Source organism: Talaromyces amestolkiae, assembly GCF_001896365.1.
Source record: "Talaromyces amestolkiae strain CIB chromosome Unknown scaffold23.1, whole genome shotgun sequence".
In the NCBI taxonomy this organism is placed as follows: domain Eukaryota; kingdom Fungi; phylum Ascomycota; class Eurotiomycetes; order Eurotiales; family Trichocomaceae; genus Talaromyces; species Talaromyces amestolkiae.
The window spans coordinates 165,983-184,283 of record NW_024468059.1 but is presented as its reverse complement, the minus strand read 5'-3'; the positions used below and the strand labels follow the sequence as shown (position 1 = coordinate 184,283).

The following is an 18,301-nucleotide window of genomic DNA, read 5'->3' as shown; positions in this document are numbered from 1 at the left end:
CACGCCTTGAGTGACAAGATCGATACTATGGCTATTATGGACAATGAGGACTCCTGACAAATTTCGATTACCTTATTGGCTACCTTGAAACAACTCGGAGCCCATAGGTAATGTTTAGAGAACTTTCTTGCAAGGTACTTGTTGTTGGTCAATTTCCTTTAAAGGAAGGTTGGGAGGTGAATTAGGGCTTCCGCCAGACCACCAAGGTACATGCCATACAACCATAGATGAACCCCAAGATACTTTCATTGGTGCAAGGACACTAGCCATCGAATAAGGATTTATTGGTTATGCATAATTTGTCACAGTGCACAGCAGCACAAGGATTACCTATGATTCTAGAGGTTGACGATTAGTGACTTCGTATGGGCAAATAACACACTGCATGTTTGAGTTGTACCTCGGCCTGTACCTACAACTTAATGTAATTATCACTTCAAGCGCTTCAAGTCTAGTTGATATTCTACCCACCATATCGCTCTAATTGTCCTGTTTTTCATACTGCTGGTATTGTCCAATCAAAACATCGGATTCTTCTATTTCAACGTGGCCAATCACGATGCGCTCCGATATCAGTTGAACATCGCAGACCTCCGATCGGCCGGCGTCTTCCGCCGAGAGAAGCTCAACTTTTAATGTCTATAAAGTCCTGGATGATTCCATCTCCAACTTTTTTTGTCTCTCGGGTCAGACGATAAACTCTGGAAGGTTGAATCAGGAAGCTCAAAAGATAAATACAATCAAGAATAAACCACAATGGCTGTCACCGCAACTGTCCAACCTTTGGCCGCTCCCGAAGGATCCACCATTGATTTCGGATCTATCATTACTGGAGTTGATCTCGAGAACCTCTCGGGTAAGTAAGATAAATAGCTGGTTCAAGGTGAAAAGGTTACACTGTCAGTGTTTTGTGAATAATTAATGGGAGCACTCCGGGGATCGGTAACCTCCTAGGGTAAGTGACAAGGCTTTTCTAATCGCCTATTTATTGAAGGTGAATGAACGAAACTAACCACCGTTATTCTTATAGATGAGGATTTTCAGCTTATCCACGACACGTTATACCGATCCAGCGTCGTCGTCATCAAATCAAGGCCCGATGTCTCCGCCAAAGCGCAATATGAACTCACTCGTCGCTTCGATCCTTCCTCAACCGCTTACGGTCATGGCAAAACTCTCGATGCCAAACGCAGCATTCTGCATCCTGATCTCAAGACAGTTCCACATCAACCGCAAGTGCAAGTGATTGGAAACGGGTTTGTCAAGGAGTACGAAGGCTTGAAGGATATCACTCTGCGCCACCCGCACCATCGCACATTCCATCGTGAGGTCATTTCCGATGAAGACGATTTCGAATACACGCGATTCTATCGCTGGCATATTGATGCAGCTCTCTACGACCTTGATCCGCCATTCGTGACAACTTTGCTGGCTGTGTCATTGCCGTCGAAGCGTCGACAAACTCTTCGATATGACGACGGCTCTGGCGATGTGCTCGATGTCTCTTTGGGTACGACGGCATTCGTCAGCGGCTACCAAATGTACGATAACCTATCCGAAGAGGATAAGGAGTTCGTTCGCACTAGCAAGATTGAGTATGCGCCTCATCCATATATCTGGATGAGCGGTGCCCGTTCTCTACCCACTGGATTGGGTCTCTATTCCGAAGGACGAGAACTCGCCGAAACCGAGTTACCTCCCATCGACCCTAGCAAGATCAAAGTCTTCCCGATGCTGTGGAAAAATCCAGTCACGGGAAGATTGGCTCTCCAAGTCCACCCATCCGCTATCAAGAAGATCCATCTAAAAGACGGCACTGTCATTGACGATCTTGATAAAGTTCGCGAGATTGTGTACCGTTTGCAGAGACCGGGCATCAGTCCGCAGTATGTTTATGCGCATGACTGGGAGGAGGGTGATATGGTATTGTTCAACAACCGCGGGGTACTGCACTCTGTCGTTGGCGCTTTTGCTCCGGACGAGGTACGCTTATTCCGGCAGTGCAACTTGTCTGCCAGTCAACCTCCTGTGGGTCCCTGAATGGCTCGCTGAACGTTATGCTTTATGAGATTATATAGAGGGTTTATGGTGTACATTCTGTCGTTATAGTACTAGATTTGATTTCACTTTTCACAGCATGAATGACATTGTTACTTTAGCGTATTAGCTTTACCCTCGGATGTAGATAAAATTTAATCTTTTCGTGTCACAAGTCACAAGTACACCAAGGCTGGCTTCAGTAAGCACTTATTTCCTGAATCGGGAAAGTTTTCCATTCCGGGAAATGCCTAATCCAGTCTTGGAAGCACAACCGACACAAAGAAAACCTTCCGAATACTAATTCCAGATGACCTCATGAGACCGGTCGACGCCACAACTTTAAACAAAGAAAGTGCAAACAATTGGTTTGTGTTGCACCAACGGCGCATTGAGGCTGGACTGCAAGGCGTAAATGGTTTCAGACTCACCCACTCTTCTTATACAATCCACACCCAGCGCTGGGCACTATCGACTACGTAGATAAAATAATCATTATCCACATAGTTGGATTTTTGGTTCTCAAACTTTGGTACCATCTCAAGAACAAAGAGTTCGAAATGTTAACTATAAACACTGTGCCATCGTACCAGGCAGCAAGGTGTACCACGAGGCTCTTACTCAGATTGGTTTGCTTAGGCTTTGGAAACGTATACATCTCAAGATTAGTGCACGTTACAATCCCTTGCACTGAGTTTCGTGATACCTATGAGTGACTCGAAAAAAATGATTTCATGACTAGTTACCATCTACTTTGACCACTACGTGGCACTGTCAGGCTCTCGTCAAAGCGGCTACACTCGACGCGCGCTGTCCACGGCAGTACGGCGCAGAAGAATACTATTGTACAAGTAATAGCACGGATTGATGATGACGGACTCAACAGCAAGATATAAGATACTGACATTGATATTTTTTCCATCGACACTGTATCCCACGTCCTACATCACAAATTGTGAATTCAAAGCCTATTGCGATAGCCGCCAGCTCTATCTTTCCCGGTGCATCGGGATCTCGTCAACTTTCACTCAAGGTCGGCGAGTCAAAATCATCTAATCACATTGCAATTCATCGACTAACTTGTCTTAGATGTGTCGCTGGAGTGAAGTCCTCTACGCCTGTGGACATATCAGACGCATCGAGCGTATAACCAGATGTCATCCTCGTGCAACCTGTGCAATAGATACACAAGATCCTCGACAGATAGTCATCACCCAAATGTTGGATTACTACTGTGATGAATGCTCATATCCATCACCGCCGAGTAGTGATGATGGTAAGTGCTGTCCCATGGGTTTTCTGACCTCACTGAAGGACACTCATGTTGATAGACTTATATTAATGCTACACAACGACAAACTACAAGTTGAAATGATCGATGCCGGTGGTTTTTCATTAGGAATGACGAATGACGAAGATTAAAATGATTTCTCATATACCTCGGGTGGATTCTGTCTTGTTGGGAGGATTCCGATTTAGCGTTCTGTTTCCTACTGCATTTTTCAGGCTACTTTTAGTCATTTCTCATCGTCCAAGTTCGAAATTGACTGTTTCATTCACGTGGGGTTATCCCTCATGATATCTCAAATCTCAAATAATGTTTGTGTCTTTCTAACATAATTTCGATACATTTCTGAGCCCCGTTATCTTGATCATTTCTTATGATTGAATTCCTCGATCCTGGAAATCATACTCCGCAGAAAATGCTTGAAGTCCAGACATCATGTCAAAGTCAAGATCCCACATCAGCCCCTCCGCTATCGCCATATTGTAGATGTCCTCATTAATATTCACAGTTTGCATTTGCGCGGGTCCCGGGTTTTGAAGTTCATTCACGGGAGCCTGGCTCGACATCAAAGCATGCCGGATAGAAATGGCCTTATCCCTGAGCTTTCGAAGAACATTCCATTTTTGACCGAGTGCCGGCATGCCTGGCCTTTCTTCAAGTTCAAACGACCGCTCCACTGCACTCCATGCCTTTTCAGCACCTTCGGACTGAGGATAGACACACAGTGACCAGAGAACATGAGTCAGGCCGCTGTATTGGGTGAATGTATTGCAAAGCCATTGATAATTGGCAAGAAGTTCGTCTGTTTTCATCAAGATACAAATCTCCAACACTCTAATAGCATGATTAAGAGATTCATCACATACACGTTCAGATAGGTTTTCTGCTGCACGGCCTTTGAGATATTGCTGCCGGACCATTGCTTCCATTTTGCCAATTTGCACTTTTCCTAAGAAGAAAGCGTATCTCTGTATTGGTATATTGATGTCACAATATTGGAGATACTTCTCCTGTATTCTTGCTTTAAAGTCTTCCAAACTTTGCTTCAAGCGAGTCACCTTTTCGGCGCAATTCGGGCCCCGGCTGATGATGTCATGAAGTTCTTGCATGGCTTGACTTGACTCGATCGAAACCAGCGGCAAGGTCATCTCCGTCGGTCCTTCTCTGGATCTTGGGGTATGTTTCATATCGGCAGTCAAGTCTGTATCGTTTATGTTGAGGGGAAACTTGGTGTCACAACAACTTCCATAACCACCGGTGATGATCCCGTGATCTTCTGCAACTCGACCATCAATATTCGTGATATACCACCATAGTCGACGGCGGATTTCGCATTCAAGTGGAGAGAGTTTGAAACGCTCGCCGTCCCGGTGAAGGCCAATACACTGCGAGGCACGAACTAAGAGGCCATTTAATACCCACCCAGATCGACCGCTGTTATGGTTCCGGCGGCACATCTAGAGTTGTCAGGTTTAGCCACTAGATACAAATCATTAATAAAAAAGAATACGTACTAGATACATCGACATAGCCTGTATGGAAGCTATTGTGGGATAATCCGAAAAGCCTGCCAGGTGAAGGCTCAATTCAAGACCATATTGATAAGCGTTCAGGGCCGACTGCCGATCCTGGCCTAGTATCAGGTTGGTCTCCGAATCATCTATACTTGTCACGGCTGCGAAGTATATTGAAAAGAGAAGAGCGCTAAAATCTGGAAGTGCTTGCGTAGGATTATTCACTGCAGCAAAAAAGAGAGGTTGCGTGGTTGGAACGTGAAGCAGCCTCACAAGGGGATTAACATTAGTCAACCACACGTGCCACAACCGCGTAGCCTGCGACCTTGTTGGGAAAAGAGTGGAAAGATCTGTTGTGGATATGCAAGGATTTGAAATGAGCCCTCGAAACCCAAATGCCGCTTGTCGCCTTTCTAATGTGCTTGCACTGGTTGGAGTGCCAATTGCCGATTGAAGTTCACTTTCCTAAAATCAATCGTCAGTTCTGTAATGACCTGGCTCAAATAGAGAGCGATCACCTTTTCCAATACTTGCGATAAGAGTGCCTCGTTGATATACCGAGTAGTTACGCCGTCTTTCACAAGAAATCCTTGAGCTAACACTGGGTCTTGATATTCGGGCGGTTCACTTTGGGTTTTGTGGATTTTATGACTTTTGGGCTGAACGATCAAAACCTCTGGCGATTGTGATTGAAGGTCATTACAAGATATCGTATCATCAAGCTGGCTGGTATCCTTCTCAACATGAGGCGGCTCCGGGACTCCCCGCAAAACTCTCTCTAATTTGTCCAAGCGAGCATAAAGTTGCGATTCTTTCCCTCTTTGAGAGCGTCGCTTGGTCTTCTCTGGACCGGGATAGCAACACTGCGCGTTGGCCTTGTTGCAAGCAGAGCATGGCACCATTTTGTTACACCGGACTTTGCGCTCGTGGCATCGGATGCATGATCGCTCTACATTGTAGCTTCTGACAAGCGGCGTCGGTGCTTGGGATGAAACAGTGTGGCTACTAAGAACAGTGGATTGCGACATTTCCGGGCAGAAATCTGTTCGGCTGGGATGAAGATGATTGTTCTGGTGTTTCAGGAGGAGAACGATAGATATCTCGGTGATCCGGCCGTTCGGCCGTTCGGACGCCGAGGATTTATCTGAAGCCAGGAGTCGGAAATAATGATTAGTGCATTTAGAGCCCCGCTATGACCCGTCCAGCTGAACGGAGATAAGACAGCCAATTGCACTGTAGATCTCTGTCTAAGACAAAAATCAGTCGCAGATAAACGTATGGAAAAAAAAACGAGGCTTACATACAGTCTCAATATAGGTTTGGTTAGCCGGTCTATCGCTATTTTGATACTTGCTGTTTCCAGGCTGGTGGTAGTAGTTACGCCTGGAACACCTTCATCATTGCTCCGAACCCAGCTAAAAGAATCTAGACAAGTAAATACCTTAATAACCCTTCTGGAGTCTCAACCTGACATTTGACTCCATATTAGGCAGGCTTTTGATTCTCAGAGTCGCACTCAATGAGGCATATAGAGCAGACCGAACAAAGGAGCACATTAAAAGTAATTGTAGATGTTACACTTGTTCCCTTTCCTTTGGGCAAACTGAAGCTGGCAGGCGATGATAAGAGCCAGCAGGCACGACACCAAATTACGGGCTATCATCGCATAAAAGGTAAGGCGCGATGATGTCGCTTTGCGAGCCGGAACACTGAAGTGCCGCTCAACTGGATGCCTCTCGCTTGGCGATTGCGCTTTTGCTTGGTATAAAGAATTGCGGAAGACAACTGGCCATTGGTTTTTAAATATCAAATAGCAACAACAGTATCATTTGGACCTAACCTCGTCCATTGTAAGGTCTTGGCCCACAGAACCTCTTGTTTTCTCTCATCCTTACTATCCACTGAGCTCTCATCCCTCTTTCGAAGAGTATAATATCCTTCTGCATGTAAATAGTCTTTCCCAACTGCCAGTTCAATAACGTCCACACCGGCATCCTTTGCACTGCGCATAGTTGGATCCACCATCATCCGTAATAACGGACTCAGGGGCTTGATCACTACCCGCGACATGATTTGAAGGCTGGTGGGTGTGTTCGACCGTAATGCCCGCGAGTCACTCAGGTTGCCAGGATTGATTGCGATAGCGGTGATGCCGTTCTTCAGCTGAGAGCTACTGTTCTGGGGACCTGCGTCTGTCGTGGAATCGCCGTGCAGGCGACGATTGAGCGCGTACATCCACGCAACAATTGCCAGCTTAGAGTTCGCATACCGTTGAAATCCGTAGCCCAGGGGGTCGTTCTTTGCCTTTGTGTCTTTTGAAATATCCGCTGGATGGACGAGAGAATCAAAGCCATCATCGTCTTTCACCTCTGGTAAAGTAGGGGGATACTTTTCTAGCGAATTTTTACCGGGATAATGCGCGTCACTAGCAAAAACCACGATTCGGCTATTAGAGGAACAGGAGCCCAGTAGACGCAGTATGAGAGCCGCATGGGCTAGATGATTGACCTGGAAAGTTTTCTCAAATCCATCTTTGCTGATTTCAGGTGGCCCGGTCAGATTCCAGTAGAAAGCGTTGCAAATAATGCTCCTCAGAGGAGGAACAGTGCCTGAGGCAATCTCAGCAGCCAGCGAAATAGCAAAGCTGTGGACAGCAGAAAGGTCGGCTAGATCAAGAGACCGAACAGAGACACGGTCTTTGAAAGGGGCGGTGATTTCTAGCAGGCGCTGAGTATTCTGATCTGAGGCAGAGGGGTTACGCACCGTCAAAATGGCGGTTATGTCCGAATAGGTGGAAAGAAGATATTGGATCGCTGGGATAGCAAGAGAGCCGTTCGCGCCTGTTAGCAGCACGGAGCTAGTCATGATTTCTGTAAACTGCTGGAGGGCCTTGTTTTGTCTTCCTTCCGAGTTCAAAAGCTGTTAGTGAAGTTAAAACACAAACATTAAAACATACTCCTGGTTATATATATCACCGAGGGTATCAGCTGAAGTGGGGCAAAACGGGCTGACTGTCCAGCTACGGGTTATGTTGGCGCATAACCAATTAGAACAAAAGCAGCGCGCTAACCAGATGGTCTATCATGGTATGATATAGACGAGGGAGCTGAGTCGAAGCTGCAATAAGTGATAAGTTGACTATAGACTCACTCCACAGTCATTTACAGGGATTGGTCGGACAATACAGGGGTACTGTCGCCTCTGACTCATGCGAACAAAGAAGCAATGAGATGAGGGGTACTTGCAGCTAGTCATGAGTAGTTCAACCAAGATTGAAGTTTTCTTCTTCAATGGCCTCTTTCGTCGTCCGAGTGATCTGAGCTTGATCTAATTAGGTTCAATAAGCGAACCGGGTTATCTACCGAATGACTGTACCTTTTAGGCGGAAAATACATCAAGAGTCTAAAATGTCCAGTTTATTGTCCACAGAAACTTCAAGAATATCGGACGTATCGAGAATAAACACGGCCAAAGTGTATTTAAAGAGATGAGCTTCTGAGAACCGGTTGGAATTATACGTGCAAACAACTAAAATCATCGTGAACATTGCACCTTAAATTTGAGCACAATTTATCTTCTTGTCATTAGTATGATATTGTTCCGTTAGACTCATCACTAGAAGATCCAGGATTCATGGCAAATTCAAGAGGTTGCATCAGACCAGATCAGCCTGGTTGCTCCAGTGCTTTTGCTTAATATTAATTCAACAACCGCGCAAGCCGTATGTCTGCCAGCAATTTAATCACTGTAAGGCAACCTTACCTTCCTCACCAACGAGACTCAATATACAGCTCTTGCAGATGAGAACTGGTCACAACCAGCTTGGGCAGATCCCTCCTGCATCTTGCAACCGGCGAATACGCCCCAAGTGCAGAACATTCTCCTTCTTCTTACAGCGCAACAGATCCCCTTTGCGATTCGCTCAAGTGGACATTTGCCCTCGCCGCTGGGCGCCAATATCAATCGTGGGGTGCTGGTTGACCTCTCCTTGTTGAAAATGCTGGATTATGATGCAGCCAACGAGGTTTTGTCTATCGGGAGTGGACTAAGATGGCAGGCAGTGTAGGAAGGATTGGCACCGTACGAACGAACAGCCGTGGGAGGCCGTCTTCTAGACGTAGGTGTAGGAGGTCTGTTGCTGGGCAGTATGTGCATTGCTCTGTGTGTGATGGGTGTACGCATCTAAAGCTCCATATTTTTGGATTCTCATATCTCTCCGACTTCTATGGCCTGGCTTGTCAATTTCGAAGTAGTGCTTGCTAGCGTCGAGATGGTCCATGCCAATGCCACGTTTAACTCGGACCTGTTTCGGGCCTTGAACGGGGGTGCAAATAACTTCGGTAAATTGACATACCGTTGAGATTTTGAGGAGCCTTACAATTGAATTGAAATAGCAATTTTCTTGAGAGTGGAGAGTCTTTTGCCTCTAGTATCTTATTTAAGGAGCTATTGACTATTATGGAATAGATTCAAGCCCCACCGTACTGACAAAATCACCGTAGTAAATTAGTGGCTTATACTTACATGTCCATGTCAAGTTTATGTTACACTATATCTTACAAGACCTTGGTATGCAAACCCCGTCAAATTGCTTTAAATGGCCCAAATTCCCTCTCCCGTCTTTCTTTGTTATTCCAATTCCCCACCTCCACAACCCATTCAAAGAGCCCATAATCACCTACAAAATTCTCTTTTCTTCTTTGAGGAAAGAATCATTAAAATATTATGTCATCAGAATCTATCTCTCTCCAAATCACAATCTGGATCAGCCCAGAGAACATCCCCAAGTTCTTTGAGGCACTCCGTCCTGTGTATGAAAAAGTCATCGCGGAGCCGGAATGTACCTTTTTCGAATGCTATGAAGATCCAGAGGAACCGGGACGGATCTCTTGGGTCGAAAATTGGTATGCTATTCTTAGTCTTCATTACTTACTCTCGAGATTATCTTCGGCAATTGAACATTACTCGCTAATCGGATTGAACATAGGTCTCAGAGTGAAGAATGGCTACTTCAGGTATGTATATCGGAAGAGGCACCAGCCACACATTTTATCTAGAGAAAGAGAAAATGAAGATGATGGATTAGTAACAAAGAATAACAACAGAACCAAATTCCAAAGGAATATTATCATGAGTATTTAACCATTGCAAAGCCAATGTATATCAAGCCACAGGAATTCAAAGTACTCAGGCGTGTGGGAGCACCATTTACGATGGTGAAGGAGAAGAACGGAGGATTAAGAGAGTGATAAAGATATCACCATACTTGCCATGGTTGAGATGAATTGCTATTTGGATGAAGTAATGGGTACATCGCTTCATTTCAAAGGTGAGAACAAAACATGCATGAAATCTAGAGCTTCGAGAACCTGTTTCAACTTAGCTCGTGGTGATCTATCAAAAACATCGGTGGGAACGGCAAATCTTTTCGTCCTCACAAGGACGTCCAATAAGTTGAAGTGAAACAGGCGCATCACGATATATTTTCGGCTCATCTATTCCAAATTTCAGCATCAGCTATCCACAAATGCAACGTGGAATCCTCTCTAATGGGATTTAGGTTATCCAGAACTCCAACGGAGTTCTAGAATTTCCTACATAGTATATAATCAAGATTCATACTAAACCTAAACTGGCAAAGCCACCTTCTAGAGCTCGAAAGGATTCACTTTAGAGTTCAAATGTGAACAACCACGCTAATATAAGGATGTCACAATTTCACGTGTCGACAAGTATTACTGTATTTTTGATTAGCGGACTTAAATCTCATTTGGTCCTAAGAAATCAAGAGGCTGGTACATAGTGGAAAAATGTCATGTGAGATCGAGAACAGGCAAATTCATGCCTCCATAATCTTATACAATTTTCATCCCCAGTATGTAGAGCGTCAAAACTGAGATTTACAAACGCTCCAGTGCTAAAACTATGCGAAACCAGGATAATTACCACGCAGAGAAAAATGGAGCCTCGTTAATGGGGTGGTAATATATATCGTCATAAGTCTGTCAATATGTTAACTACTCTTAAAGCGGATAAAAGCTCTCCGCTAATTTCTCCTGCACGGACTTCTACGTGTCAGGCCAGGGGTAAGGGAAATATTTGACAGTAATCCGGAATTAGCCACTGCCAAGGATTTATACGTGGAATCGTATCCTCGCCAAATTGGCCACAAAAGACGCGCATGCGAGCTGTATGAGGGGAATCAGGGGAAATTGACGGAAAATAGAGGAATCATACAAATTCATCGTACAAGAACACGAATATATTGGATGCTTTTACTAGGAATTTACATATAAATAGCACCCAAATCCTCAGCTATCTATGAGAAAGACAGGGCCAACGAATTGACCATATTGGACGCCTCTAATTCAGCTTTTCTCTGCCGTTGTTATTCCTTACCGAATTGGTGCTGGTACGGAATTCTTCCAATAAAGTGAGACGCCCACATCATCACTTGTAAGTCTGTCTTGGCTCTAAACAGCTTAGGCTCTATCCATGCACAAACGAGACTTCGTGTCGCTACTAGGCTATCCTTGGATTAGCGTCAAATTCGCGTTTTATGTCTTTTGTTGCAACAATACACCGACCCAAACAATAACCTCATCTTCTGATCTATCACTATAATGGGAAGGACTAGCTCGTCCACCACTACGGTACGGGCGGCAACGGTTGCAAGGGCGGGACGCGCAGATATATTCATGAGTATTAAGCCGGAACATATCAACAATATCGCTACCCGCGCGAAGAACCATGAATACCGTCGCTATATTCTCCCGTCGAGCGTCCGCCGCATCTGGTTCTACACCACTGCTCCCTTCTCCCGAGTCGAATACGTTGCCAGAATCTCACGCGGTAAAATACCAGGGGAGGTTCCAGAAGATGGTGGTATTGGCAATGAGGACTTCAACGCAGGGAGGGAGTTATCGGAGTATGGATACGAAATTCTAGATCTTTGGAAGCTGAAGCAGCCGATCAGCCTGAAGCTAGCCGTTAGCAAAGGTTATATGAAAGGTCCCCCGCAAAAATACTGTCGGGTTCCACTCTCACTTTTAGAGAGTTGTCCACTGGACAGGCAAGATCACATCATTTCAGCATCAAACAAGTACCCAGTCGAGAGGAAGCAATCTCAATCAGCGGAGGCACCCCAGCCATCACCTAAGTCAACAGAGTGAAAGAAAATTTCGGATTATTTTACAACGGCTTAGGGACCTAAGGTTTGCAGTGTACGTATTTACGTATACTTCACAATACGAATCCCTATTCGTACATACGAATGCTTATCAAGAACGTACGGATATAAAATCCGACGGAAGATAGTTCCATGATATAAACTTACGGAACTCCATTCCAAAGTTATACCATACGGAAACTTATTCCTATATTCGAATATATGTATATATATCGATATCCTGATCATTGCTTCGAAATGGTCAATGATCGGTTTTTCTAACTAATCGAATATCTGCTTTACTAGTCACGCTTTCTCAAAGACACTAACCAATCCACCATTACGGACTTTACACTGGCCCAACTGGGAGGAATATGGGCTGACTCTGGAAAAGGAGCAAAGTGGTGTTGTGGGAAGGATTAGCCGAGTGCCACGTCAGCAATTCCAGGATCGCAAAAGTTATTCCTGGCCAGGCTGGGATTAAAGTAATAGTAAAATGAAGGACAAAATACCAAAAAAGAGTGTTTTTAAAAAGACAAAAACATACAACAGCTGGGATTCGCTGGTGGTCACCCACCTACTAACCAGCCGGCGTGTGGCTTAAGTACGGCTGAGCGGACGGGAAGCCCTGTTTTCCACACCCTATGGTCGTATGTGCTAGATATAGGCGAACAATGAAATATAACCTTATGAATACTTACGAATGGCACTACTCCGTAATGTATGGAGATTTAACGGTACTCTGTTTTGTCGACTACTAGAAACGAGCTTTGAGAGTACTAATTGACATTTACTCCATGCCACATCGCAGGCATACCTAATATAGTTCAATTGCTGAAATCAAAGTGGACGGGTTGTTTGTGCATATAATGCCGCGGTTGATCCGGACATTCTATCTAGGTATCGATGGAATATATATATGAGTTGTCAATCGAGTATGTAGAACGTTTGAAACACATACCTACATAGGTAGATTAATAGCAATGGACAGCAAATATCTAGGTAGATAGGTTTCATGGAGTACTATTGATTGGAGAAGTCTATTATGCATGCTAATTTGTACATATCTAGTGGAGTTTTTACAGGCCCGTTCCAAACACCATTGATGTGCTTACCAAAGTAGTGGACGAAGCATCCCGGAGACGATCAGAATTTAGCCAACAGCTTAAACTTCGTTTGATATAACCGAGCAAGAAACACCAGTGTCGATCCGGCCATGACAAAAACACCGGAAAATATCTTCATACCAGTGTACGATCCATTATCGCGCTGAAGGATAGCCCCGGCAATAGGGTTGGTAGTCAATCCACCAATCGACCCGAATAAAAATGCAAGGCCAGTACGGTAACCGATGACTTTGAAGTTTGGTGAAATCTTGACGATCAAATTCGCAATGAGCGAGGCATATGCTCCAGACGTGAAACCGAAAATGATTGCAAAGGCAATCACAGCTGCATTTCCACTAGCAGGGATCCACAGGGCGAGAATCAAAATTCCGGAAACATAGCACACAAATGAAAAGATGTTGTATGCGCCCAGGGTGTCGGCTAGTGCGCCTGCAATCAATCGTCCGAACAAACTATTAGGACATTAGAATCAGCTCTTGTCCCTTTATTGTGGACAATGATGTTAAGCTTTATTAAGCTTGAGAACGTACCTTCCAGCGTTTAGCATGGCAAGCAAATACTGTGCAAGATTTGGATCCATCCCTGTTCCAAGAGCTTCCGCGACGACATAGTCGATCGGAATAAAAATACCAAAAGTAAGAAAAACGAATCCTAAAATGACCGCAACTGTACTGAACTCTCGAAAAGGCTGCACCAATTCATCCTTTGTCATAGCCTTAGGCTGTGGAGGAAGTCGAGACTTGACTGTCAAGTTAGAGATGATGAGAAGACCAAGAATCATGAATGCACTAATGCGCATTGACCATCCATAACCGACTTGAACAATCAGTTTCTGAACCATAATAGGGAAGATGATTCCACCAATACTGGAGCCACTCGCCGCGATACCATAAGCAATACCGCGCTTTTTATCAAACCAGCTAGGTATAACGTTCAGTGCTATACAAAGGAGACGTTTTCGTTAGTGACCCAGCTTTCCGATACGTAGGTTGAAATCGACAAGCTTACAAGGTTGAAAGACTGTCGCAACCCCAATCGCACTGACTACTCCCTGAGAAAGCAGTACTTGATAGTATTGTTTGGAAATGGATGCCATCATGAGACCAAAGACGTGGAGTAACGTTCCAGCCAAGAGCAAGTAACGTGGTCCGTATCGGTCGTAGAGTTGGCCGATTATAGGTCCCTAATAAGTTGCAAATGTCAGTATTTTGGGCATGTGCATAAAGGATGTCATTGCTGTAACCTACCATGGCAAACATGAAGAAGATCTGCAACGATGGAATCCAAGCGATTGTGCTAGCGGAATATTGATTCAAGAGCGTAGACTCGTAATAATTCTGAAAGGTACCAACACCTGAAGACTAATTAGTATTGGACACGGAAATAACAAAAGAAAGCCTACTATTAATCCATCCGAAACTGCAAAACAAAACACACCACGACCCTGCAAGAACCGACCACGCAGTAAATCCTCCATCTGGTGCAGGGCTTGGTGTCCATGCGGGCTTTGCTTGAGGCTCCTGTTGTCTCTTTTCTTCCTCGGCACTTTTCTCGACGCTGGGGGCCAGTTGGCTCTCCAGTTCCCCTTGGGTAGACGAATCATCAGCCGACATTGTGTAAAAAATAAAGCAAGAAAACTCTCAGTACGATGTATGAACACTTTGCCGTGAGAAGCTGACTATCATTAAATCAGCGAGGAAAACTTATATATTAGAAGAGTTGTTCAGTGCTTCTTATAAAGTTGGTCGCGTAAACAATTTTAGGGGCTTCGCTTCGGCCGTTCGCGAAGTCCCGACGAAGAACGCTAGGCCGGACATAAGGAAAATTAGGCATAACCTTAATATACCTTAACCAGGAGATCGATCCAAACTCCCAAAAGGTGTAAAGATCGTACTTTCTAGAAGACCGATTAAAATGCGAGGCTCATAAGCTTATGCCTTGGTTGGTCGGAGTTTAGAGTCCGCTACGTACGAGGCTGACCCGACATGTCACAACTTACATACCTATATGTTTTAGCAGAGCCCTAAGATTAAATAGATGACATATCCAACAAAGAGTAAATTGATTAAGATCAAAGTGCTCATACCATCCCTAACCTCTGTTTTAAGCAATACTGAAATGTTGTCTACTGCGACGTTCTGGGACTTTTCGTATTTCTTGACCAATTACATTAGGCACTTTGAAGGACCGAATGGCCAAGAAAACGATTTAGTCACTCGTTGATTACACACAATTCAACTAGGCACCGAATCCGAATTGTAGAAGAATCTTGGAAGTAAGGGCGGCTATTCGGAGCCGACTGATCGTTTGACCTGGTTATGAAGTGTCAATGATTCGCCGAGTAACATATGGATTATTGTTGTCGTTATATTCGTGCTTAAGATCAAATACCACTTCATCACCCAGTAAGATGATTCACCCATGGACCTGGCAAATGGATGGAAATATCTTATCAAAGCAATTACTGTTTTCTGCTGCCCTAATACTGCACAACAGCGATGTTTAAAGTTCACTATCACGTGGCTACCAAGCCCTAAGATCAACGTTCTTTGTATTCGCCATTTATACTGTGATCGATCTGCACCACCGCATAATGCATTATAGCCGTTCAGCTACAGTACGTTATTTTCGATGATTACTAGAGTTCATGAAAGTAAATTCCGAGTCCAATGCAATCTTGGATGACTATGCGAGTGGCACATGCTCGCATCAATGAACTTGACGAAATTCATATATGACTTCGGAATCTGTATATGAAAACCGAAGATTCTATACCTCAAATCAATGCTGATATCCAGCTGTATGTCCCGAAATGAAAGTAGGTCGCGTGTCTAAGCAATGCGGTGATGCGTGGAAGAAAAGTCGTGATCCGTAATTGCTAGAGTTCATCGAGAAAGATCGGCAGTCTTTTGTACTACCGCACCCCGTATTCTTATGCTCAAGCCATGAACTTTAAGTTCACTGACACGAAGCGTAACAACAAAAGCCCAGAGCACTAAGAATGCTTGACCAGCAAGCCTCAAATAGTACTCGATGTCATGCGGCGGCTCATTCGACATTTGACGTGTCGCGTGAGATTGTTTCGTATAAAAGCTTCTTGATTCTGATAGAACATGAGAACCTTGCCTGGAAAGTGAGGATGATAATCACGTCAACGATTGACGGATGATTCATGCGAAGACAGGGTAGTGTCGATCTGGAATTATTTTAACGCACCATATAATATCCATGAAATCCACGTGGTTGCCAAAAAACTGATCCCACCGAATATGCACAACAACTTCACGAGGGTCCTATTATTGATAGGAGTAACCATATTTGCTGATACGTAATTTTTTCTTCGGATAAGGATGATATATCAGAGTCTCTCGTACGAATCCCAGGATGCTTAAGAGATGAGTAATCTTTTATGAAAGAGCTATGTAAGAGCGGACTTCGATCGCTATTTGTATTTAAGTCGCCTTATATTTGACGTGACAATCAGAAAGAGGAGACCAATATGGCGTAGACACCGCGGGGCAAGCTCATAATAAATCTTGGTTGGTTGGTTGGTTGGTTGGCTGGCTTGGTAAAAACATGGTGTTGGCTGGTAATTGCTAGGAATCCTAGTACCATCATAGGTAAGTGCTATATCAAAATGATCGTGAGCGGCTTAGCTCAAGTCTTAACACATAAATTATGCATGGAAGTTGTGATTCTTGCTTGTATTTGCTCTTTACGTCGAATAAAAAATGATGCCTAAGCGATCGCTAACGAAAGACTAGGAAATTTTATGCGGCGCAGTCTTTGTAGCTAGCGGTCTTTCGATTCTTCGAGGTTTTACATCTGACCTATGATAGGATGATTATGGATATTATCACGCCAATCACCACATGGGACTATGCGCCGATTTCTTCGGGTGGAAATTTAGAAGATCCCATTGGATCGTGTACCGAAAAATAATTAAAATGAATTACCAAGGCTTTTTTACAATATATTAATTACTTTTACATGAGCTTCATTTTGCTTACGCCAATGCGCAACGCATTGACAGAGTCGCGACTCCCATTCCTGAGAAAGAAAGAATAACCCCCAAGAAACAACTCTTCAGAAAAAAAGATATTCACATTGCCTCGCAAAATCATGAAACAGATCGTAGTCAGCTCTATTTCAAGTTGTGGATAAAATGTCAATGAAAACACGGTGCTCAAAATAGACCGAGAGCTCCAGCGATAACACCTAATCCTATGACAACATCTCTCATTCTTGGATTGCTGGTTGAAGCCTGTCCGGTATAAGCTGGACTAGTTGCTGTGCTCGTGCCAGTCCCAGTTGAAGTTGAAGTAGTAGAATATCCCCATGGGATCGATACCGTGCCAGTTGCTGTCGCAGTGGAGGTTTTGACGATGCCCGTCGCGCTCGATGATGGAGTCGGAGTAACGGAGCAAACGCTCACGCTTCGAGTGGGTATCGCACTACTGCTCGTGCTGTTTGTCGTAATGGCCCCTTCCTGGAACCAATTTCCTGCAATTGGTTTCCCTAGACCCGCGTCATTGATAAAGTCAAGAAGTGGGAAAGCAACTCTGTTATAGAGATTGCTGAGATTCAACGGCAAGAAAGATGCGTATTCCAAAGGTACCTCAAATTGTGCTTGAGGCTGTTCAAAGAGAAGAAAGCTGTAGTTGTGAGCTGGTCCAGGAGTAGGCTCTGGGTTGATGTAGGGGGCAAGAACGGCCCATTTATCTGCGCCATCAGCCGTAACGTTGGCATATATGGTGTGTAGTGCTGGATAGGTAGGATCCGTGGCATTGGTTGATGGGTCTACCATGATGAAGATGTATTTCCCTGTACCGTTCTGTGATACGAAAAGCGATGCAACATCAGGCACAGGTGCGTTTTCGGTCTCTGTATTCAAGATAAAAAGATACGGTAAGTGACTGGGTTGATAGAATTTGGGAACTGATCATAGCGTTGCTAAAACTTCCTTACCGCTAGAGTACAGGCGTTGCCCGGGTTTCACAGTCAAGTACGACTTTTTTCCACAATCCCATGATGACAGAGGATATTTGACATCAAGAGTCTGGTTTGGATTTCCAATCGCGGCTAACTCCGCTGGAATGTTGCCATAGGGGTAGCCCTTTGCCACACACAAGGTGGAAAGACCGAGAATGAAAGTTGATGATAGTGC

The 18,301-nt window shown here is 44.4% G+C and overlaps 6 protein-coding genes across 6 annotated transcripts; 2 read left to right on the top strand and 4 right to left on the bottom strand.

Moving 5' to 3' along the window:
* Positions 1-756: 756 nt before the first annotated feature.
* BHQ10_009219 (uncharacterized protein) lies at positions 757-2,040 on the top strand (the record flags this gene model as incomplete). The annotated part of the gene is made up of 2 exons (XM_040882111.1): positions 757-856; positions 1,031-2,040. 2 exons carry the CDS (start codon positions 757-759, stop codon positions 2,038-2,040), a joined length of 1,110 nt encoding a protein of 369 aa, XP_040737721.1.
* Positions 2,041-3,696: 1,656 nt separating this feature from the next.
* On the bottom strand, positions 3,697-5,867 carry BHQ10_009218 (uncharacterized protein; the record flags this gene model as incomplete). The annotated part of the gene is made up of 3 exons (XM_040882110.1): positions 3,697-4,782; positions 4,840-5,304; positions 5,358-5,867. The coding sequence occupies 3 exons, from the start codon at positions 5,865-5,867 to the stop codon at positions 3,697-3,699; spliced, it is 2,061 nt and encodes a 686-aa protein (XP_040737720.1).
* A 778-nt stretch (positions 5,868-6,645) lies between these two features.
* On the bottom strand, positions 6,646-7,704 carry BHQ10_009217 (uncharacterized protein; the record flags this gene model as incomplete). The annotated part of the gene is made up of 1 exon (XM_040882109.1): positions 6,646-7,704. One exon carries the CDS (start codon positions 7,702-7,704, stop codon positions 6,646-6,648), a length of 1,059 nt encoding a protein of 352 aa, XP_040737719.1.
* Positions 7,705-11,462: 3,758 nt separating this feature from the next.
* On the top strand, positions 11,463-12,011 carry BHQ10_009216 (uncharacterized protein; the record flags this gene model as incomplete). The annotated part of the gene is made up of 1 exon (XM_040882108.1): positions 11,463-12,011. The coding sequence occupies one exon, from the start codon at positions 11,463-11,465 to the stop codon at positions 12,009-12,011; it is 549 nt and encodes a 182-aa protein (XP_040737718.1).
* Positions 12,012-13,153: 1,142 nt separating this feature from the next.
* On the bottom strand, positions 13,154-14,747 carry BHQ10_009215 (uncharacterized protein; the record flags this gene model as incomplete). Its single annotated transcript, XM_040882107.1, has 5 exons — positions 13,154-13,586; positions 13,665-14,073; positions 14,143-14,317; positions 14,382-14,488; positions 14,537-14,747. The coding sequence occupies 5 exons, from the start codon at positions 14,745-14,747 to the stop codon at positions 13,154-13,156; spliced, it is 1,335 nt and encodes a 444-aa protein (XP_040737717.1).
* A 2,670-nt stretch (positions 14,748-17,417) lies between these two features.
* BHQ10_009214 (uncharacterized protein) lies at positions 17,418-17,941 on the bottom strand (the record flags this gene model as incomplete). Its single annotated transcript, XM_040882106.1, has 2 exons — positions 17,418-17,588; positions 17,753-17,941. 2 exons carry the CDS (start codon positions 17,939-17,941, stop codon positions 17,418-17,420), a joined length of 360 nt encoding a protein of 119 aa, XP_040737716.1.
* Positions 17,942-18,301: the final 360 nt, after the last annotated feature.